The sequence below is a fragment of the Caloenas nicobarica genome, chromosome 18, assembly GCF_036013445.1.
Source record: "Caloenas nicobarica isolate bCalNic1 chromosome 18, bCalNic1.hap1, whole genome shotgun sequence".
Taxonomy (NCBI): Eukaryota; Metazoa; Chordata; class Aves; order Columbiformes; family Columbidae; genus Caloenas; species Caloenas nicobarica.
Genome location: NC_088262.1, coordinates 8494851 through 8518451, shown reverse-complemented (window position 1 = coordinate 8518451; position 23601 = coordinate 8494851). Strand labels below are relative to the sequence as shown.

The 23601-nt window shown below is 44.0% G+C and overlaps 2 protein-coding genes across 4 annotated transcripts in view; one reads left to right on the top strand and one right to left on the bottom strand.

The window, feature by feature from the left end:
* Positions 1-1931: 1931 nt before the first annotated feature.
* Positions 1932-21418, top strand: WDR45B (WD repeat domain 45B). 3 transcript variants are annotated; one of them, XM_065648187.1, is made up of 10 exons: positions 1932-2158; positions 8016-8090; positions 11104-11205; positions 11851-11938; positions 12495-12589; positions 13701-13891; positions 14824-14909; positions 15574-15675; positions 16201-16322; positions 16597-21417. In XM_065648187.1, exons 1-10 carry the CDS (start codon positions 2092-2094, stop codon positions 16701-16703), a joined length of 1035 nt encoding a protein of 344 aa, XP_065504259.1. In that variant the 5' UTR covers positions 1932-2091; the 3' UTR covers positions 16704-21417. The 3 variants fall into 3 exon arrangements, with proteins under 3 accessions (XP_065504259.1, XP_065504260.1, XP_065504261.1); XM_065648189.1 differs by lacking the exon at positions 1932-2158 and adding an exon at positions 2704-2791 and having other exon boundaries at positions 16597-21418; XM_065648188.1 differs by lacking the exon at positions 8016-8090 and having other exon boundaries at positions 16597-21418.
* Positions 21312-23601, bottom strand: part of FOXK2 (forkhead box K2) — a 44151-nt gene continuing 41861 nt past the window's right edge. Inside the window, exon 9 of the mRNA XM_065648186.1 lies at positions 21312-23561. Coding sequence (XP_065504258.1) covers positions 23365-23561 — 197 coding nt within the window. The 3' untranslated portion in view covers positions 21312-23364. The remainder of the gene's footprint in view (positions 23562-23601) is intronic.

Here is a 23601-nt window from a genome sequence, read left to right as displayed (position 1 = left end):
AAGAATGGTGTGACCTGTTCTCCTGAGCAATAACAATCCTTTAAGGTGATGGTGTCACTTGATGCCAGTTTCTTCCAAGTGTCTTCACTGTAGTGAGATACCATCAAGTGATGTATATATGATATTCCTTCTGGATCAGCATCGATGTTCACAGCCTCTGTAGGCAAGCAGGGAAAACTCAAGCCAATAAAATGCCAAAGTTTTCCAGGACCTGGACCAATCAATGCATCACTACTTAAAGAATAGTGCAGTCAGGAACAAGGGACCTCACAGTTACAGAGTAATAGGCAGCACCAAGTGGGGTGGAAGGGAATTCCTGTCAGATTGCTCCCTGGGCCATGAGCTGGCTCCTCCTGCTGGTCTGCCTTGGGCTGAGCTCCAGAGAAATGCTGCAGGGATCAGGATGAAGCTGTTCCACTGTGCAAATTGCAGCTCCATGGCTAAGAATGTACATAGCGGCCTACGGCTCCAAGAGGTTAAACCTGAATGTGAGATGTCCATACACAGGCAGTGGTCTGGTTATGCGTGAGTAGCAGCTGTGTGCAGGACGAAGAGTTCTGTTCCATGCACATTACTATGCTGGTTTCAGTTTCTTCTGAATTATTATGTTGGCCTCCTCAATTGCCAGGTCATTAGTTTGCTTCCTGTCTGTGTGTGATATGCAGTAAGAATGCCAGGCTCGGGAGAGCATTAATATAATATGTGCGTCCTCAAGGTCAGATTCTATATTCTTATTCTATATTCTTCCCGCCAGCTAGTATAAAGTAAGCATCTCGCAGTAAGGAGAGGCGAGGGCAGCACTCCTCCCTCTGGTAATGCCTGCAGCAATCTCCTGGGGAGTAAGTAAAGCCTGAGCCTGCAGCTGGAAAGAGGAAGACTTGCAAAAAGTGATAGGATTGTTATTTCATGTACCAAGTCTCTTGGCTATCTGAGGAGACAAAAGCTGGTAAAGATACTATGTGATTATTTTATTTATATATACATATATAAAAGTGTGCACAAAGAATAATGTACCACCACGTCACTGCAGATAGCTCCAGGACTGCGATGAGCATTGTAAACTGAAAAGCTGTACCAATTTCCAAACAGAAGTCTGCACTGGAGAAAGAGTAGGTCACAAATCTGAAATAGAACATCAAGCCATTGACGTGGAAGGCACAGAGCAAGTACAGCAATGGAAGTGAATGCACATGAGGGATAAGGAGTAGCTGGCGTTAGTGTGAGCGCACCCAAGCTGTGGGCGCCCAGCTCCTCACAGCCGTGAAATGCTGCAGGTTGGAAGGGGCCCCAGCAGGTCCAGCATCTTGAATAACTTCTCTGTTGAACTTAGACCAGCTTGCTTGGGTCTTAAAAACTTTGTTTTCAAGGGGGTTTTTTGTTGGTGGTGTTTGTTTTTTCAAGCCAGGGGATCGCATATTTTAGCAGTCTATTTCATCTCACTAGTTTGATGCCCTTGATGTGAGAGCTTTGTACCAAATGGCCCTTTAGACCTGGGAGGGGGCCCAGGGGCGGCACTCTCCTGTATTGGGGTGTCCCTGGCCTCGCAGCAGGTGGAAGCTCACGCTTTACCAGGCTGGGTCACCCAGCTCCAGGGCCAGCAGCCCCGGTTTGGCCTTGGAGCAGCCTGGAACGATCCCCCTGTGAGGAGCGGGGATCCCAGCAGGGCCCTGTGCCTGCGCCACCCTCGGGGCACATACCCGCTGAGAAAAGCCCTTTTCCTCAGAGCCGCATCTTGCCGGAGCAGACCCTCCTTCTGCCCAGTGGCGAATCCCCCAGCAAGGCCCCGCTCCCCTCCCTCAGCGCCGGGCGCTGCCGCCGCCATCCCCGCAGGGCCGTGGCGCGCTGCCGCTCGGCTGCTCGGCGCTCCTCCCCCTGCCGGGTGGATGGTCTCCGCGCTCCGCGGCGCTGCCTGGCAGGCTCGGAAGCGGCCGCCGGCCTGTCCGCCGCGGCCCGGCTCGGCTCGGCTCGGCCCGGCTCGGCTCGGCTCGGCTCGGCTCGGCTCGGCTCGGGCGGGCTCCCGCGGCGGGGCTGGGGCGGGCGGGCGCCGCCATGGTTTAAAGAGCGGCGGGCGGAGGTGAACGGGTAGAAGCCATGAACCTGCTCCCGGCCAACCCGCACGGCAACGGGCTGCTCTACGCCGGCTTCAACCAGGACCACGGTGAGGCGGCGGGGCCGGGCCGTGAGGGGAGCGGGGCCGTGAGGGGAGCGGCGCCGTGAGGGGAGCGGCGCCGTGAGGGAGCGGGGGCCCCTCTCTCGCCGGCCCTGCGGAGCCGGTGTGCGGCGGCAGAGGGGTGGCGGTTCGCGGTTGGGAGCCCGGCGCGGTGGCCGCCCGCAGCCGCCGGGTCTGGGCCTGCCGCGCTGCGGGCCCGGGAGCCGGCGGGGCGCGCCGCCCGGGCCGCCGTGTCCCCCGCGCTGTGTCGCGGGCAGGATGCCCCGGGTCTGGTCGCTGCAGTTGCTGAGGTGGCTATAGTCTCAGCTTTAACAAGCCGGGAAGGCTGTGTTTGCAGATTTAACCGTTTTGCGGTGGTTTGAGGTCAGAAGAGCGCTGTGATGTGCTGCCGGGTGTACCCCGCCGCTTCGGGGAGAGTGGGTTGAGTGGGGCGGGGGGAGAGGAGAAGAACAGTCGTGTTTAATGTACATCTTCAAATACATCTGCCTCTCAGATGGTGGTTTGGTGCTTGCTGGAAGTTTTGCTGCTTAAAATGGGCTGGTCTCCCTCATGTAGCTGTATAAATGTGCCTTAGATCCTGTGCTCAAAAGGATGTTCTTTGCAAAGTACATTACTGAAAAGGTAATTCACAAAATGTCATTTTCTCAGTGTAAGCACTTAGCATTCAAAATTAGCAGTGTAACTTTTTTTTTTTTGCCGATTTATATATTTTAAATGGTGGTTAAAACTATGGATCATATTGGCAGACAAGTACAGATACACAGACCACTGAAAAGCTTCAGAACTGTATGCTTGGCTTATTTTTTGTTAGAAAGGGGAAGGCCTTTTCTAGAAAGGGGGTGTACACGCCTTGCCTTGCTTTTGCAATACAAAAATAGCAGCAGCCTTATGAGTAAGTGTCATTTTTGTAGAATACGGAATAGCAGGTCATCATTTTGTAACATCCTTTTGTCTTGACAAGAAATAGTCTTGCCTAAGACCGTCTTGCAGCTTCTGTCATTGTAGCCTGTGCTTCATATACCTGTTGCTGATGCTGTTGAAGTCGTGTGCAAACATGAATTATTCTGTTAATTCTAGTCTAACATCTCTGATGACATTTTGTCAGTAGTATATCAAGCTGTTAATGAAATGAGCTTCTTAGTAGCTCTCTCCATGCTGTCCTGTTGAACTGGAAACAATACAGTAGTCTGTCTTTCAGCAGCTCTGCACTTGTTTGCATCTTGTGTTTGCAACACTGATGGAAAAAGATTTGTGAGGATGAGCTTCATTTCAAATGTGCAGGGGTCTGTAATGAAGTGGTAATATTTGGTGCTAGGCCTGTGATGTGGCTGGGTTATAAAGAGAACCGTATAAGAAGCTAAGTTTCACTGCAAAATGCCTTTAGAATATCATTTTAGCATGAAAACTTGTTCTTTCTTGCAAAAGCTTCCTCAAATTCTGTAGCAATAAATGCAACATAAACACTTTTTTGAATAATATCACATCCAAAGTATATTAGGGAATTTGTCTTGGGAATCTGTAAGCTAAGAACTTTATTCTGACAGTATTCCAGTCCCATCCTACATAGCCTGTCCAGCCAACTGAATAATAACAAAAAACTTGAGCAAAACCCATGTTTGGCTTTCATTTGCAGGCTCCTGCAGCTCTTCCTGCTTAGCAAGGAGGACTTTTGAACTGTGGGTAGCATGCTAACCTTTTTAAAAAGGCCCCAAGCTAGTGAAGTGTTAAAGGATGGGGGATTCTTTGGCTGCTCAAAGAAGAGCGGGTGAGAGGAAAAGCTCACTTCTTCCTTGGTGCTTCCACCAAAAATAGAAATATGAGTCACTTGAGTGCTGAAGCTTAGTAGTGTGGGTGTCTGCATATATTGTCACAATAACCTAATTTCTTAGTAATTTAAGACTAGCCAATCCCATAATGATGGGAGGAATGATCTAGTCTCTCCAAGTCATAACTTCCATGACTGACAGGTGACTGGCATCTGCAATTTTTCTGAAATGTACTTACTTCCCTTACTCTGTTTTGAGTGATACTATATTTTTATATTGGGTGCCTTTGCCACATTTTGTTTGGCAATTAAAAACCAAAGAAACAGTGTAGCCCCCCCAAATGGAAGGGCCATATTGCAACTTGTTCTCAGTTGTTCTAAAACAGAAAACTCTGACTTCAGGTTCTTAATTTCAAGCTGGTATACTCCTGATCTCAGATACTTTTCTAGTGCTTTCAGAAGGACATTGCAGTGCTCTACAGTAATGAATAGACAAAACATCATAATAAATTACCATACCAGACTGTATACGTGTAAATTGTTGACACATTTCTGTCACTGCTGTGGTCTGAACCTAGTGTGAAAACTGGGGCGTGGACTTGTTTTGGTGTTGAAACACTTGTCTTATTCATTTAATCTCCTTTAATGGACTGAAATACTTAACTACAGGACCTGATAAATGTTAGTAGGATTCCGTGCTGTCTCTTATGGCTTTAGACAAAATTTGTTCTTGTGAGGAACGCTAACGTGCTAGGAACTTCACTGTTGCAATTTCTGGATTTTAGGCCCTAAAGCCTGCAGATTTCTTTGTGTCAGCATGCCCCCTTCAGCTCGTAGCATCTTCTAGGACAGTCTTTCATTTTACCATCCCTTTTTATTTGGTTTTAGGAAAATAAACAAAAGTCACTGTGGCCTCACTGGGGCTGTTGGCAAATAGCATTTTCACTGTAGGAACAAGCATAACTGTGGGTTACAGTAATGATTCTCTGGAGATTCAGTTTTCCCTAGCATCTGATTTTTTTTTTTTTTTTTTTTTTTTAAATATCTGAGTTGTCTTCTGTCAGTGGCTCTTGGCAGCATGTCTGTCCCTTCTTAAAATGAGATGTGAACTCCCCGTGGCTGGAAGCTTATGTACCTTTTATTGCAGCAATTCCCTTTACTGGCAGCCCCTCCCCAGCTCTTTCATACACAGGAGCTTCCAAGCTGTAGCCGAGCTGTCGAATTCGTGATCCCACTGGCAAACGCTGGGATCAGTCCGATGGGAACTGCTGGGCTCCTCAGCTGTTCCTGTCACCGGGAATTGAACGAGTAGCAGTAATCTTCCTGTATGGTTTTTCTCTTGTTTGGTTCAGGGGTTGCCGTGACTGAGAACTTCATATCTCTGTCAGTAATGATCGGCTGTGTGGGGAATATCGCCGTGACTCACATCCCTCAGTTCTGGTGTATTGTCTGCAGTTAAAAATGTAGATATTCCCAAGCCATTAAAAGCAGCCCACGTCTTAGTCACGAGGTTATCCCTGCAGAAAAGCTGTAGTGGTGCTACAGGAAATGTAATGTCTGCATTTTATTGTGTTAGGAATGCTCTGTTTGGGTTTGTTATAAGTTCCTGATATCAACACAAGTCAAACTTGACAGTGCCCTTTTACTATAGAACAGTTTTGGCATCCCTCTGTCTCTCCTGGAAATACAATATCACGTTATAAAAATTTAGCTGGAAAAATAATTATATGGATACACAGAACAGCTACCAGAAACAGATTAGTTCTCATCCTGTGCAGTATTGTTTTATGTAGAGGGACATGTTTCCATCGTCATTTGCTTTCTAGTTATCCCAGTAGTGTATTGGACAAGGTGGCGGCTTATTAGTGCTGCAATTTCAACACAGCAAACTTGTAGATATTCATCTGACAGAACAAACTAAGGAATGGTGCACTGAGAAGGGAGAAGGTGAAATGAACATAGTTAATGTAAAAGCATCTATTTCAGTATGTTTGTTAATCTTTCTCAACATGTTTACTAATATTTCTAGAATTATTACATTCTTGTTAACCCCTTTCTAGGCATGTTTACCTCTGTAAACAAGAACTTTTTGCACTTAATTCATTACAAAATCTTGGACAGGGTGAAGTTGTGCCTGTGAGTCTTTTGGGTTGAGGGAGTAGGTTCTTTCGTGTGTTTTGTTTTCTTCACTCTTTAGCTAACTGTTGTACTGTTAGAAGGGTGCAGTGTATTGGGCCTGTGACTGATGTTAGGGACTATGTGTAAAATAAGAGGGTTCATTTGTTTCCATTCTACATTGAAGGGTGCAGAGATGCATCTTGTAGTCATTTTCCGTTTGTAAGTTCTGTGAGTTCAGTGAACAGGAGCCCTAGGGATGCTGCACCTCCTAAGATAACTGGTTTGTAAAGCAGAGGATGTGTGTGATGCCTTTTTTGTTGCTGTGGGTTTTACTTGGTTGGTTTTTTGTGGGTGTGTGTGTGGGTTTTTTTGTTTGGCTGGGTTTTTGTTGTGTGGGGGGTTTTTTTTGGTTGTTTTGGGTTTGTTTTGTTTTTTTTAAAGTGGTCCCACTTGGAATGCAACTCTTGAAGCATTAAAAAGGAAACTCAATTTGGCTGTGTTATTTTCCCCAAATTGTGTTGTCAAGATCAAGTTTATTTTATGTTTTTGTATTGTTATGTGAGGCCGTTGATTTTTGTGCTGTGGTGGATTTCCTTTCTAACAGCTACTGTTGTGATGGCAAAAAAAAAAAGTCACCAGTAGTATTGTTTCTTCTGACATCTTGATTTGCATCAAGAGATGAGCGGTGGAATATGCATTGAAAGTTTCTCACTTGCTCTTCACTGAGCATATGCAATGTTTAAAAATTGAGCTTATATTAAGCTAATAGTATGCAAACTGCAAAAACAGTTGCCTGTGTTGCAAGGACCATTGCTGGCTGTTTGGGAACCTTTAGCTCCAGGAATACCTGAAAGGGTCCCTGGCAGTCTGAGCCTTTTTGGCAGCTTCTGAGCCATCGCTGCGCAGCTGAGCACTCCGGTCTTGTGTGGAGGAAATCCTGGGTCGCCTGGCTGGGAGCAAAGGGTCTGGGGACCTTACGTTAGGAGTAAAGACTTCCTTCCCTCCTTCCCCCACCCACCCTGTGATTTTTTGGGTGTTGAGTTTGGGGAAGGGGTGCACTTAGACATAGCTCCTTGATTTCTATTGGGGGATTCAAATCATTGCAGTCATTGCAGTGCATACAAAACACAACCTGGCTAATTGGAATATCTTTCACCAGTACATTGAAGATCTTAACTGGATTTTGGTATAGTGCATAAAAATTATGTAGTAACTAATCTTCGGTCGGTCTGCCTCTAGTGACAGTAGCTGCTTCTAACTTCACACTGGCACATTTTTATATTGGTAACTGCATTCTCTCATTAGCAAGGGAAACAGGAAGACAGGACAGTTTGATGGATGCCACTAAAAAGGCACATGTATAATTCTGTATGTAAATATGACTAAAATAATTTTCCAGAGTATTTTAATCTGGCTTCTAATCATTCACTGGTGTAGACTTAAGCTATTGGCATGTAATTATTGGCATCTGAGTCAGTAGACTCTCGTTAGAGCATTCTTAAAAACTATGTTTGAGAAGCTGTCTTGTGTAGAAACGGACAATGGGTCATGCTTCATACAGTTGTAATCACGGTGTAAACTTGGATCTAATGAGGAAGGAGGGGTTTTGCTTCATAATGGCTGTTGGACCGTGAAAGTTAAAATACAGGTTTCCTTCCCTCTGTGGTGCACGGCATAGGATATAGATGGGTTGGGAATTGCTCTGCTTTCCTTCCATTGTTTTCTCACCTGTCCAAGAAGAATCTTGAGAACTTTCCACTTTCAATAGAGGTCAGCATGGAGGACAACTTCTCTAAATGTTTTCACTTGCACTCACTAACAAAGCCCACAAGTGGTCTTTAGCTTGAGTTTAACAATGTCGTTTATTGAGTAATGTGCTCTTAACCCTCTGGCTCTTGTGTAGTTCTTGAGTGTCTCCTGCGATTACTATATATGTGTATATATATGTGCTTTTTACTACAGGATGCTTTGCATGTGGAATGGAAAATGGATTCCGAGTTTATAATGCAGATCCACTCAAAGAAAAAGAGAAACAAGGTAAAATGCTTAATTATTATACCATGCTAGTTCTGTTTTGGAAGCTCAGCCTCCTTTTTTTTTTTTTTTTTTCCTGTAAGACTTTTTGCTTAGCTTTAACCGTTCCATCACTGGAAGGCTTTGAATAAAGCCTCCAGAAGGGAAGTCCGTGCTGGTCCAAAGGGCCTCTCACTTATGCCACTGCCTGGTCAGATGTTTAGATGCTATTAATTTGCACAAAGCTGGATGCTGATTAATTTGTCTCACCTTCTTGCAGAGGCTGGGTTGCGTTAGCTGTCGTTAATGTTTGCAGTCCTGAATAGGAGATAAGTTGCCTCGTTGTTCACAAGTGGGAGAAGAATTGCTCGCTGCAGCGGTATTATGTGCCATCACAAGAAGTTGTTCTGTTCTTGTGCAGCAGTCTGGGTGATCTAGTAGAGCAATAAAACCACTCCCTTTTTGCTGGAGATCTGAACATAACATTTCTCATACTTGCTTAGAGTGGTGCTTGCAAGAGCACTGTGAGCTCAGACCTCTAATACTCTGAATTTTATATTCTCTGTATGCTTAAAAATTAGGGAGGATCTTAAGGCAGTAAACCTAGGATCATATCTTAACAGAAATTAGTACATGAGCTATGTTAACCAGGTAGTAGAGCTTTTTATCAGAAATTGAACAAAACTGAGTCAAAATAAGGGAAAATGGAACCTAGCCATGTGATTCTAACCCTAAATACAGGAAGAAAACTGCCATTCTGAACAGGTTTCCCAGCACTTCCAGCCTGTGGTGATAGAAAGGATTTAATAAGAGGAAAAATGTATTTAAGACAGCAATTCCTATGAAAGCAGGCATGCTTTCACTTTCTAGTGCTGTAAGAGATTTCAGTCAGCGGCCACAGCTGACAAATTGCTGTCTGTTCTTAATACTAAATTCTTTCACAAGCAACATGTCTTGGGACTGTCAGCTGTGATAGTGTGCTAAAAGGGTCGGAATTCAGGTTGAAGTGCTGTTGAGGTCCTGGTAAAAACTCATCCCACCAGTAGCTCTGGACGTACTTCCAGGACTCCTGTCGTGAAATGATTTTTAGGAGTCAGGTTGTCTTTCCCCTGGGACCCGAGAGGTCAGACTGTTCAGGTTGCACAGGTACACAGAGAAATCCTGTTCATCTTTCATGCATATTTAAACCTACCTGGGATAGTCCCAGATGGAGCTTATCTATTTAATTTCTGTAACCCAGTATGAAACCAAGTCTTAGCTGGGACACCCTGGCTCTTCTCTCTTATTTCCAGGAATTCCATGAAGTTCCCCATCCACACACCACCTGTCAGGATTGTAACTATAATGATTAAAGTGTCTCTTCTAACAGACTCAGAACATCTTGCATGCTCTTAAATTGTCTCAGGTTATTGTTTGTAAATATTTTAAGACTTTTTGTGGTGGTGATATTACCTCTTCATAACAAAACGTGCTGTCAGGCTTTAAATGTTTTAATGGAGTTAAGAGGAGGATCTGGTGCAGAAGGGGGTGGTGTCCAAATATGGCTGGTCAGGAAGGAAACTCAGCAGTCAGAAGTGTTGTTGAAGAAACCACAAGGACTTGTATGAAATCCAGAGCTTTACTGCTCCAGTGTGAATATCTTTCTAAGCATCTACCTTCAGCTTGATGTGGTCAAGTGTCAACAGAGGATCCTCATCCAGATGTACTCTACTGCTTCTAAATATCCACCTGCGTCTCCCTCGTCCCGTCCTTCATGCTTTGTCCACATCTCTCCATTGTAGCGCTTCCTTCCAGCAACTCAGACACTTTTGCTGTTTTCTCCCATCCTTATTTATGACAATAGGTCTCTCTTGAGTCCTTGTGACATTTCAACATTTCCTCTAGCTTTGAAATGGTTTACTAGTTTTGTCCACTTTTCCTGCTGCAGCCTGCCAGTGTGTAGAGTTATTGGAGAGTCTTTTACGGTAGAAGTTTGTTTTTAACTCTATGCGCCTTGAAGGCCTCAGTTACAGCCTCCCCTCCTGACAATTTCAGTTCCTTCTCCCTGGTGGAAGCCAAGCATCCCTCTAAGCTATGTAAACAAAGCCAAGCCACCAGTCAAATGTCATCAAATGGAAAAATTATTTTATTATAAAAGCCCCTGGTTGATAAGCATGGCATCTTATTCTACTTCCTCTGCAGCTGAGATTCTTAAAAAGAAGAAAACCTTTTCCTTGCACTGCAACTGAGAAACTGTCTGCACCAGCTGATCTGTCTTGCTCTCCCTATGTTTCCTGCATCACTGAGTGGAGACTCGCTGGAGCTGAACTGTATTTCTTACCTATTCTAGCAGCTGTGGATAAGCTCCGGAGAACAGCACTAGAGATTCTAGTTCAGTTACATATATGTGTGTTTTGCTTTTTCTCAAATCCAACGAGTCTATAAAGACAAATCCCCTAGCAAATGAAAAGGTGCATGACTCATGAATGTTATTGGTATTTTTCTAAGTGTGTGGCATTAGCATAATAGAGCAACAGCGGACTTGAAGTGTGTGCCTGTGAGGGGAGTGAAATTGAGCAAACTGGACAGCCTTTCTAAACATATTTACAAACCCACTGCATAACAGAAATTATCAAGCTGCCATGATGATGTCGCTTGACCACCTCCCGTGCAACATGTTTTAACGTAACTTTAAAGCCTTGCTGTGTTTTTTCCATACATGAAAATGAGGCTTGTCCCAGCTGTGTGACAACAGCGATGATCTTTGTTGCTATGAAAAATAAAGCAACTTGGCTGAGAATCCTACTTTTAAACAAACACACACTAATTCAAACAAATAAACAAACTCCACCCTTGTAGTCAAGATTTCTTGACTCTCATCTCCATTCTTAGAGGCTTTTCTGTTTTTTAAGGTCAGCCAGGGTAGGAAGATACTGTTCTTCTCAGGTGCCTGAGAGATGTACTAGATAACAAGAGCTTTTATTGTAACAATGGTAAAAAATATATGGCATTTTTAACAGGTTCTGACACTTTTAAATAAAATACATTTGTCTTCCAGAATTTCTAGAAGGTGGTGTTGGCCATGTCGAAATGTTGTTTCGTTGCAACTATTTAGCACTAGTAGGTGGAGGAAAAAAGCCGAAGTACCCACCTAACAAAGGTGAGTCTTGAGGAATAGAGATTGTAACTGTTTGCTTTGCTCTCTGTGTGAAACTGCCCAGAGAGATCCCAAACAAAATGCCTTGAGCTGGGGTCTGGTGTTCTGAAGGCTGGATGAAGGGGATGGTGCAGCAGGTTTAAGTAGAGATGGTGAAATATGTTGCATCACTGCTGTTACCTGCAGTGACTGGTCTGTGTGACCTGGTGACAAACTCTGTATTTGTCACAGGTAACTCCACAAATAGACTCTATGGCTCAGCAACCTGAGGGGAAAAAGGTCCCTGGCTGACAAGCTTTGTAGGAGAATATGCTACTTTTTTTTTTTTTTTTTTGGACTGCTGCTCTATTTCTTTGATAACTATCAGAGAAAAATGAAAAAGCTGATCGTCTTCAGAAAAATATCTTTTAATTGTCAGCTTTTGTGGTTAGAGTTTACCAGCTCCTACCTGCACAAGTCATAGCATGGAAGACTGAGTTGATGTTTAGTAGCTAAATACCTTCTGGTGAGTAGGACGCCAGCCTGGAACTGCCTAGCTGTTGGATGTCCCCCTTGATTAGCCTTCTCAGAAACTAGAAGTTATCTTGGAGACGATGTGGATCTTTGGATATGCCTTGATGATCTCATGCAATCTCTGCACTGTTCTAGTAATGATCTGGGATGACCTGAAGAAGAAGACTGTCATTGAGATAGAGTTTTCCACAGAAGTCAAAGCAGTTAAGCTGCGCAGAGATAGGTACGTTCAACAAACACATTCCAAATGCGCAGCTTGGCTTTGTATGCTGTTATTAATTTCCAGCTGTTTGTAGGAAAAAAAAAATCCTGGTTTAACACATAGATAAACAACACCAGCAATTAAAGGTAAAACAGGCTTCTGGGAGCAAGCATTAGGTGTTAACGGATCGGCTCAGTTGTACTGGTACCTGAAACCTTGGTGCCTGTAAAAGTTTCTGGCGCCCTAACATAGGGAAACATTCTCATGTGGCTGCTGCTGACTTTTTCTAGGTGTGGAGGAGTGTGAAGGGAATTCAAGCAGATCTCTAGAGCAAGAGCATCTGTTAACAGCTGGAGTCTGTGTATGTGTGGGCGGAGGGGTTCTGCTGTCACAGCTTTGGAAAAAAGTGCTTTGCAGGCTCGTAGTAGCTTGTTTTTCTGCAAAGCTGCGAGTCTGTTGTGGTGGGGGGAGACAATATATACATTAAATCAGTTGAAAGCCTTTGCAAATCTGAGTTAATACACGTGTCCCTGTTTTACCTGCCCCAAGTCATAGGAATTCTTCTTGTCTCTTTCAGAATTGTGGTAGTCTTGGACTCGATGATTAAAGTTTTCACATTTACACACAATCCCCATCAGTTGCACGTCTTTGAAACCTGCTACAACCCTAAAGGTTAGTTGTATGTGTGGGCTGGGGAACAGCAGCAAGTTTAGTCTGTTTTTGACATGCTATTTATCTTCAGCTGCCTGAATCAGTTTTGTTTAGTAAGTGTTTACTTACTGTGCTATAGTCATGCCCTTTGGAGATGCTTTTGTGTTTATAAAATGGTTATTAAAATTTATTAATACTTGGCACAGAAAAGCTTTTTTCATGTACTCCTGTTATGTTACAGATTTGATGTCTATAAGAGGCATCTGCTTCTGTAAAGAACCTGTAAACTTGATGTATTTTGTGCCGAAAGCTTAATTATCAACACAAACCATTACAAAGTGCATCATTCGTCTTTCAAATAGAACTAGAACTGTCTAGCAGGCTATTGCCCACAGCATCAAAAATACCCTAATTGGCAAACTGCTGTAGTTCTCCCCACCTTGGGAGGTTTCCAAGCCTGCCAGAAGCAAACGTGGCATCGCTGGCAGCGCTCGGGGCAGCACGCACACGCTGACTGACGGGCCGGGGGGCGTAGGGTGGAAGATGAAGTGCGTGGTTTGTGGTGATGCCCAGCCAGCGCTGTGCTGGCTGTGGGCTGGGTGTGCAGGAACCCGCTTGGTATCGGCAGAACGCCTGGGAGAGGTGATTGGCCTTAAATGGTCTGTAAAAAGTTACGAAGAAAAAGAAGTGCAAGTGCCATAAGAACCAAGTTCAAACATGAATTAATAATAATCAGTTTTATTGACAGAGGAGAAACTAAAATATCACTTACTATAAACTCTTACCCTTTTTGAGCTGCTAAGGAGACCTTTTTTTTTTTTTCTTTTTTTTTTTTTAAATAGCTGATGGAGCTGATCTCCAAAAACATCCAGATTTTGAATAACCACAACTAGATTACTTTGAAATAAAGTGAGAGCAAGTTAAAAATTACGCTACTCCCCTAATTCTTTGTGCTCTGCACTTATGGATGGATCATGTTTTTGGATACCATAATAGCCATTAAAACGAAATTCTGATCTACTACATGTATGTTGGTTCATTCAAGTTACTGATATCTTAGAAACTTACATTTGAAAACTTTATTGGGTTATGGGAACCACACAGTTATTCTTGTTTGTTTTTTGTCTTTTAGGTCTCTGTGTCCTTTGTCCAAATAGTAATAATTCTCTTCTTGCATTTCCTGGAACACATACTGGGCATGTGCAGATAGTGGATCTTGCTAATACAGAAAAGCCGCCTGTCGACATACCGGCTCATGAAGGAGTCTTGAGCTGTATCGCGTTAAACCTGCAGGGAACAAGAATTGCAACAGCATCAGAAAAAGTAAGAGTAACCTCCTCACCTCTGATTTACTCTGCATTCTAGTGTAGTAACTCCTCCTAAAACGGGAAGTTGCCTCCTTTCATAGGAAAGACCTAGAAATAGCTAACTGGAAAATTTGTCATTGAAATATCTATCTTTACTGCTTCTTTAGGATATCCAAACACTGTGCCTGAGGTAGCGTTGCTGTTTTAGCTGGCTGTAGCAGTGACATTTGAATGAGATCTGGCACAAGCAGTTCACAGGTTTCATGTGTTCTTCAATAAATACTATTAATTTTAAAAATAAAGGGTGGTGGGAGCTTATTTGCATTCTTTCACCTTTATTAGTTTCTGCTTAAATTCACTTTAAAACCACTGGCCAAAGAGATACTTGCAAGTAGGTCTGTCCTACTGGAGGACTTAGTTCTGCTCTGGCTTATCTCCTGTCAGCCCAGGAGGCAGGTGCGCTGTCTCTGCTGTTCTCGTACACTGCAGAGGTTTTCGTACCCAGTGGAAATAATAAAATGATTCTTGGCATATTTACCAAATTGTGTGTAGTCGTATGTTACATAGGGCTAAAGAATGCAATGTGCTGACAAAAACCTGACGTTACTGAATAGTACAAATCCCGTTGGGCTGGGCTGATGCAGATGTAGCAGAACATAAAGAGTCACAGACTTGCCTTCTCCGTGGAACGTTGGCGAAGCATCATCTCCCAAAGGACAGTTGGTTCCCAAGTGTCCAAAGGACACAGGATAGATGGGCATGAGGCATGTTGAACACTCGCTGCCACCTTCCACTCAACTTAGTTTCTCAAAGACAAGCTAAATTAATCCAACGAGTCTCTGTTTAGAATAGTTTCTACTGCATGGCATATAGGTCAAAAATGTTAAGAAAATGCAGGTGTAGAGAGCCTTCTGTCTTTCCTAACATAATGCTTGATTCTTTTTCAAGGGGACCCTCATAAGAATATTTGATACTTCATCAGGGCATTTAATCCAGGAGCTACGAAGAGGATCACAGGCAGCAAATATATACTGGTATGTTGAATGACTCCTGCTTCGTTGTCTTGTGGGTGGTGCTGTGCTGAGGCAGCCTGGTGAGTGGCAGCCAAGTCGTTTTCAGAAAGCAAAGGTGAGTTACGCTGCCCTGGGCAGAAGGCAGAACGCTCTTGCACTCAGAGATGCCAGAGCTGTGCTTGGCCTGTGCTGCATCCCCTCAGCTCATGCTGGTGAGCAGAGAACAGTAGCTGGCAGCTGTGTGAAACCTGGCACAGGTCACAGGGGTTGGGACAAAACCGTACAGATAATATAATGTGTAGAATAAACTGTAGCTGGGGGATGCTTTGACTTCACACCGAAATACGGGGCAGGCAGTCTGACACTTCCCAGAGGGACCAGGATGAGTACCTGGGAACAAGTGGAGTGTTTAATACAACACAGTGCTGCTCTGTGTGCAAGAGCCCAAGGCAGAAATATGATTAATTCACAGCTGGAAGGTTGGAAGGGACCTCAAGGATCATCTAGTCCAACCTCCAGCCACAGGCAGGGACACCTTCCCCCAGCCCAGGTTGTCCGAAGCCCCATCCAGCCTGGCTGTGAACACTCCCAGGGCCTCACTGCCCTCCCAGGGAAGCAGTTGTGTGCCCCAGAACCAGTGGGTGTGTTCCAGCAGAAATACTGCAGCTGCCTGTATTCTCCACAGCATTAACTTCAATCAGGACGCTTCCCTCATCTGCGTATCCAGCGACCACGGCACAGTACATATTTTTGCTGCAGAAGACCCCAAGAGAAATAAGCAGTCAAGGTAGGTTTGAACCATTCTGAAGCCTTGGGGGGCTGGGGGGACTTGCCCTTCTTATAGTTTAAAACACTGGTCTTGTCAAGCGGTAGCAAATACCTGCACTGCTGGAGCTGACAACATTCACCTGCTGTGCTTGAGGGAAGTTGCAGGTTTGGGACTATAGAGCAACTGCCAAGTTTCTGCCGTCCTCTGGAGCTGTGGAGTTCCAGCAGCTGAGGGTGGTATTTTAGTGGTTCTCTCAGCATGCACGTACTTTGTGGACATCTCACATCAAGCAATCTCTACTCAAATCAATCCCTTTGCAGTTTTTGCAGTCACTTAAAACCATACAGCCAGAAAGGGAGTTGTAGGATCCCCCTGCCCTAGAAGGGAAGTTGTACGCATTACTAGATACTTAAGAGAAAAATGAAAACTAGCACTTAGTGTGAACTCTGCAACTTGTTCCAATACACCAGCAGTTCTAAATCAACTCTAGTCAACACCTTACTGAGTTATTGTTTTGGGTTTTTTTCTGTTTCTCTCTTTCAGTTTGGCCTCTGCCAGCTTTCTCCCCAAATACTTCAGTTCCAAATGGAGTTTTTCAAAATTTCAGGTTCCCTCGGGCTCTCCGTGCATTTGTGCCTTTGGAACGGAGCCAAATGCTGTCATAGGTAAGTGGGGGTGGCTTCCCCAGGTTCTGTCTGCAGAACCAGGGTTCGATCTGCACTGGCCTTGAGCTGGAGGGGATGCTCAGGTGAGACGCTGCGTGTCCCTGGCAGCTGAGAACAGGAGCCCTTGCTGCTCCGCACTGCCTGGCGCTGACATTGAGCTGTGCTGGGGGGGACACAGGCCTGGGTGCAGCTTGAATGGTGTCAGCTACAGCTGAAGGAACAGCTCAGCACCTCTGGAACAGCTCAACTTTTAACATGTTTGGTTTTGTTTCAGCAATATGTGCAGATGGCAGCTACTACAAGTTCTTATTCAACCAAAAAGGGGAATGCTCAAGGGATGTCTATGCTCAGTTTCTAGAAATGACAGACGACAAGCTTTGACTGAGCTGAGGGAGTGCACAGGTCAAAGTGCTGCCTTGGCTATTCCACAGCTTTGGAAGGACAGTATATGAATGTCCAATACTGATCAACAAGTTTAGCAGACCTCACTGAGAAGCCTGGCCCAGCGTGATCAGAACAAGCTCTGAAGTAGTGGGCTACATATGTTTATTCTCATTTCTGCAAGTATTCATCATTAAAATCTCTTTGGGTTACTGTCATCAACTCAAGTTTTCAAGATGTGGCTTTCAACAAGCTTGTGCCTATTGGGTTTCTCTTGATCTAAACTGTGAAATGACTTTAGCTGAAACATGAGTGCCTGCCACACAGAAAGATCTGCAGGGGCCTGTACGGATCTACAACGAGCCTTACAAAAAGGGATGTGAAACCAGAAGATTTTAGGCGTTGCGTTACTTCCACTGAGTGGCTGGGAGTGGGGGAAATACTGTGGATCATGCTCAAGTAGAACTTGGCCCGCGCAGCTGGGAGCAGGAGAACCGCCCTCCCCTGTGCACAGAGGAACAGCGATGACAAGTGCGTAGCCGTAGACAACTTGTCCTCTGATGGGTGTGTGGGGTTGGGTGGGGGTCCTGTGGCCCGGACGAGCTGATCAGCACCACCAAGGGTGCCAACCTGTACAGAGCGGCTGACAGCACATTCAGGCACTGCCTGACCCAACCACCTTCTCAGTGCGCGAAGTGAGCGGCCGGGACACTTGGGCAGCTGGAGCTCCTGTAAGGAAAGAGCCGTTGCAGGTTGGACCCCCAGGTCCTGGTGTGGCAGCTGCTCCAGCTGCTTCTCGCTCTGTGCTTGGGCTGGAGGGCTGGGCAGGCCCTGCACAGCTGGCACAAGTGAACGGGGTGGCACGGAACACACATCTGCAATGGCTTTACACCTGCAAACTGGTCTGTTTTTCTTTTACTGGAGGTGTTGCATAGTACATACTGTTGGCCTAGGGACAGTTAGGTTAGACTAAACCGACCGACTTGTAAACTCATTCCCAAAGTTGTTATATGGCAATTAACACTGCTGAACCAAGGCGCAAGAGACTAAACTAGAAACTGAGATAGACACAAGCTCTCTGTTCACAGCACTAACTACCTGGGGGGAGGGAAGTCTTGCTCTTCTGAAATTTAATTTCACAGATGCTTCAAATCTGACATGCCAATTCACTCTAAGATTGTTTAGCTGCAAACTCTCTAAATCTGACAAGTTTTTTCTAGTGTCATGTAACATATTAAGGACTAACTTCTATGCGGACTTGGATGTCAAGGTTGCATGTTGCTTTTATGTGTACTTAATCACAAATTGTTTTGCACACTTATTTGTAATATGTTATTTCTTTTAAATAAAAGTGACTAATTTTGCTGTATTTGCTGATGATCACAGCCAAAGTCCCGGTTGCCATAGGTTCTGGGGAATAAACATGTAACTGAGAAATGGTGGTGGCTGCTGAAGCACAGAAACTGGATTGTGCTGCCCATGCCCTGTAAACACAGGCCATGGGTGTTTATACCTAAGCAAGTCCAAATTCCAGTGCAAACCAGTTCTTGTTCTGGACTGTTTCCCACACTGCTCACTGCAGCTGCTTGCCTTCTAACAGCTGTCTGAGGAGAATCTCCTGCAACAAGTACGTGCGCCGGAGAGCACCAGAACCCATTCTCCGAGCTGTTCTAATTCTAAGCTGTTTATGATCCAGGCAGCTGCGCTCACTTTAAATAGCAAGGAAACTGCTTTAACTAAAACATTAAGCCTTCTGCACAGCGCTTTGAGGGGTTTATGTATCGTAATCTGCTGAAGCACCATCCCCTCTCCTCCCATTACAGCCACCCTGCAGCTGACCAGAGACTATGAGCGTATTTCTTGGTTGATTGAACTTGTAAAACTTCCCCTGAACATCTGTTCTGGTGTGACAGCAAGAACAGAGGTAACGTGTTACTGCACACACAGACACGAGTGCTGTACTAATGATGGAATCCCTTAATATGTACCTAAATACATTCACACTCAAATTCCTTCTTGTACTATTAATACTTACAAATCCTTACCTTTAACTATACAGGGTATTTTACAGGGATCAAAAATCAGGTAAAAGAATTGAGTCTTCCCATATGTGTTGGCTCCAGGTTCCTCTGCCAGTACTTGGTCACATCACTTTCTGCTGTACTGCATTATGTCGGTAATTTCAACCAAAACTGGTTTTAAAGTGGGGCAGTGGATAAACACACCTCTACAATCAAATGGAATAGTATTTTAGTCACTTCCCTTGAAAATAAATAGCACTGGAAGTATCGGATAGAGCAGGTCTCCATCACGCTGCTGTATTTCTGACCCTGCACGGCCGCCGTGTGCGGTTACCTGAGGCTCAGCCGCGCTCCAGGTCCCTCCCGCTGCGTTCGGGGCCCTGCACAGACCCTTCCTGGCCAGGAGGCTGAAGAATTTGCACAGCAAGTCTGAAATACAACTGTTCCTGGAAAAGAATGTATTTCCGCCAGTGTCCTCTATTTCTTTTTTATTTAAAAATAACTAAACGCCTTCTTTCCCCATGTTGCTGTCTCCTTCCACAGTACCTGTGTCACAGTTCACAATCCCGAAAGGAAAACTCACAGATTAGCCAGGGCAAGAAATTCAATGGCAATTCCAGATATTTGCCTGCAGGAGCAACAGAACACAACTATTTCTTTCAGAACCGTTAGGTATTCACATTTAAGTAGAAAATGAAAGATTAATCGGTGAAATCAGAAGACGCAAGCCAAGTGCGTTTATGTGCAGGCTGCAACAGACACCAACAGCTACAGAACAACCTGCCCTTCAGGCTGGCTTGTCTTGGAGTCACAAAGCCATTTTAATGCCCCTATTTTGCTGTGATTTCTTTCGTTCTTCCCCAAAGGTTTTACTGGTTTAAACCAGCCAACGGTTCTGTTTGGTCCGGTCTGTAAGGAATCCTGTGGAATTTCACACCAGAGCCCATTCTCTTTGTTAAAGTCATAAAGCCTTCAAACACCACAGCAGTTCCGCTGCCCTCCTCTGATTCTCCCAAACTCTTGTGGGAAGTATCAACAGGAAAACCAGGCTCAGGGTTCCAGGAAGTTTTTCTAGTTCTTCAGGCAAAAGCATTTCCCCAATTCTGATGAGAAACAAAAAGAATGTAACTAATGTGTAGAAAGAGGATCAGAAACCAAACCAACATTAATGAAAATTATTCCAGAAAATGCACATCTCATTAAAATTACTTAAAAATAATCTCTCTGTTGTTACATCAGTCTGTTCTATATCAATATATTTGTGGCCAGCGTACCTGAAATCAGCCCCCAATGTGAACACAACTTCTAGGAGAATGAGACTCTCTAACACATGCAAAAAACATTTCTTATTTAAAAGTCTGGCTTGATTAGTTAGTTAGGAAAAAAACCCCAGTAGAAGCAGAAGGAAAGCTTGTTTTCATCTGCCAGTCCACAAATAAGATCAAGAACCTGATGGTTAAAAGCAACCCCTGCACTTACTAACCTCAGACCTTCCTTTTATCGATTAATTTTGTGTCAGACGCAGTGTAGGATTCTTAGTAAGAGTGTTAAACTATATAGTTCAGACACATATAGAAAGGGGTCAATGGGGTTAGTAGAAAGCAGCATTCGATTTAGTATAAATGAGATACTTTTATATATATATATATATATATATATATATATAAAATATTTTTAGATATCTCTATCTCACACACAAGCTATATAAAAACACAACTCAACCTGTACTGATGACTATACCAACCACTCACAGTTCACCTTTTGGGGCAATTAAGACACAAAACACAGATCTGAACACTGATTGCTGAAACTTCAAGTTCCACTTTTGGATTTAAGTAATTTATAAAACCCAACATTTAAAAATGAACCTGCATTCTAACAACCATGCAAGGAAAGGCAACGTCTCCCCAGCTGCGCTGCCTGCACAGCAATGGGTCAAACACAGAGAGGGATCTCGTGCAGGGCCAGGACCCGCCGGCAGCGGCGATGAACGCGCCCCCGTCAAACGCCGCTTGGGTCTTACATGCGTTGGAATTCTGAGTCTTTTTCCAAGTAATTGTAAAGATTGCACAAAAGCTGCCTTTGAACAGAAAGAACACCGAGCAGGCAGCCTACAAGGAGCACAAAAGGAAATAATACCGTGCGTCGTGAAACGCAAAAGGTAACGCCAGCTCCCTCGGAGAGGTCGAATCTCTATGTAGGTGAATCACCTCAGGAAATTTTCCATTTGCGAAGCAAGATCCTGCCGCCCCGGGAGGGCAGGACGAGCAGCGCGGCAGAGCCGGCCGAGGGGGCCACGAGCGCCGGCGCGACGGGGCCTCCCCAGCCCCGCGTTACACGGGACACACGGACACATGGACAGAGTGGGGACGGTTCTGCCCAACAACCCAGCGACTCACTCGACGCGACAGACACGGCTGCGTGAGCCGAAGGCGCTGGGGACGTCCCGTCCGAGCACCCGTCAGCGTCCTGCGCACGGGCTGGGGGTCTCGCCTCCTTCGGCGCTGCCAACGAAAACTGGGTTGATCGCCCCAATGGACAGAAATACTTCAAACGCGCTTGCTGAGTAAGTTCAACTTAGTTAATTTGCTGAATAAAATTTAATTTTATTTAAAAAAATCTTATACACTATTATTCACCTAGCCCTAGTTGTGAACAGATTCTCACTTCTGAAAATAAACCACATTCTAGTCAATTCATTCAACACCAAATTAAATTACTAGTACTGGATTTTTTTCTTAAAAAAAGTATGTTAAAACTTTACTTTTTTTTTTTTTATTTTTAAAACTTCTAAAGAAAACGGTGCAATTTTATAGAAATGTTTCTTTTCAGGTTATGGGGGTTTTTTTAAATGCCTGTTATAAATTCAGCTTATGTAGAGGTTTTTTTCATAGTTTTTTAATATGTATTATCTGCAGAGACATTGTAACAGTTCCATTTTGTGGATGAACACAAAACTTGTACAGATTTCTCATATTTGGTCTTTAGGTAAATAGTTCCCAAAAGCTGCCTAAATAAACCACTCCAAACTGTTCAGTCCATCATGAAAATACAGTTTTTCCTTTCGTAGTTGAAAAGGAAATATAAATAATGCATCACTAGTACAGAAAATGACAAAACCCAGGTTCAAATTAAGCCAACTACCGAAGCTTTCACCCCCCTCACTGCATGAGGAAATAAGACGTTATGTGAATTAAAGACTGAACAGCAGCCTTACGTTTAAATTTAATTTTGAAATGTAAAGTGGAATCTATTACCACCATTAAAGTGAGAAATTACCAATACATTTTAAAATGTTCAACTGCAGAACACACACTTAGAAAAAAAATTATTATAATACGGTAGCCACTGTTAAAAAGCACAACAGCTACTCAATGGAGACCCAAAAGGTCCGTGTATGACACCAAAAGTGTTACGGAAAAACCGGTCAGATTAATTTCTACTGATGGGTGCTTAAGCTTAAAAATATCGAATATACCTCTGACAAGATAATTTTACTCTCTTTTTAAAAGGACTTGTGATAAAGAATTTATCTTTCTAAATGAAGAACAGTCTGTTATCTTAAACATACACAATATTAAGCGAGACTCTCGTTTTACTTTAGACTGGAAAAATATGCCAGGGACAGTCAAAGTCAACACAAAGTAACAAACAGCAAAAGGTAGCAGAAGAGAAACAGATAAGTGCAGCTCTGGTCAAATTCATAGCAGTTCTTTATGTCAGTTAACGGCTCATTTACATTGTAATTTCTAATCAGTTACATGCAAGCCCAAAGAAGCATTTGATCACTACACATGGTAATAAAATTTGATTAAATTTATCAGGCAACTGCTAAAATATGAAAATTTGCAGATGTAATAAAGTAGCTTTATCTGAACTTTAACAGGACAGACAAAAGTAAATCATTCCATTGGTTAAAAAAACCCTACATTCAGTTTTTTACCAAACGAAATTTCACATGAAAAGTATTGTGTGATTCTAAAGTTTCCGGAGTAGAAATGGAGTGATTTGAAATGTCAAAGACCCCATTATTTTTGCAAAGAAATGAAAATACACCTCAAAAATGTCTAATTCCACATGTGAACAACAAAATACTGCATATCTACCAACAAGTGCCTGGGGCGGGTGGCTGTGGAAGGCTCTAGCTGCCAAGGTGGAGGACGCGGCTCCGGCCTCTGTTCCCTTTGAGGAATATACAATCGTTTGAAACCAGTTCACACTAAGCGCTTATCATGCTGCCGTTACACCGAGATACTCAGTCCTTAAAATCATCTGATAAAAGGTTTTTGTAAAGCTGCAGCCCTCCCCAACACTGGACTCCTCAGTGTCCGCAGTTCGGTAGGGGCAGGGAGGAGCGGGGTCACAGCCTCTCGAACGAGATGGTTTGCGGTTTGACTTTAAATCACCAAGTTTTAAGGCCACCTGTGTTGGTTTTGTTTTGTTTTCGTTTTTGTTTTCAGTGCTGAAAGTTGAAGTCTGATCACAGGGCCCCTTTCCCCACTGCGTGAGAACATGTTCCAACATTTTAGGTGTTATATTTAAGTGTCTCCTTTTGGCACCATGGAGTTTACTTATTTATTTTGTGTTTTGTGTGGTTTTTTTTTTTTTTTTAAAAAAAAAAAGAAAACTCCGCTAAGTTTCTAGTTCTGGCTGCCTTTATCACTCACTGCCACAGACGGGGTGTCCACGTTTACAGCTATGACTATGCTCTCTCCATCTTCTGTTTTGATACGTTTGAGTTCCTGCTGTTCTGACTGGTCTCCGTTCTGGCGCTTCGTGGGGAGCGATGCCGACGCGGACGCGTGGGTCGCCAACATATGCAAAGGACTCGCAGCAGCTGTAAAAAGATAATGAAAACTTCAGCATCCTGAATCCTT

What these genes read in the sequence shown, in the direction of transcription:
- WDR45B (XM_065648187.1), top strand. Translation starts at nt 2,092, where the DNA reads ATGAACCTGCTCCCGGCCAACCCGCACGGCAACGGGCTGCTCTACGCC. An exon ending in TTGCAACAGCATCAGAAAAA is followed by an intron (nt 13,892 to 14,823) that starts GTAAGAGTAACC and finishes TTCTTTTTCAAG; the next exon opens with GGGACCCTCATAAGAATATT. An exon ending in AAGAGAAATAAGCAGTCAAG is followed by an intron (nt 15,676 to 16,200) that starts GTAGGTTTGAAC and finishes TCTCTCTTTCAG; the next exon opens with TTTGGCCTCTGCCAGCTTTC.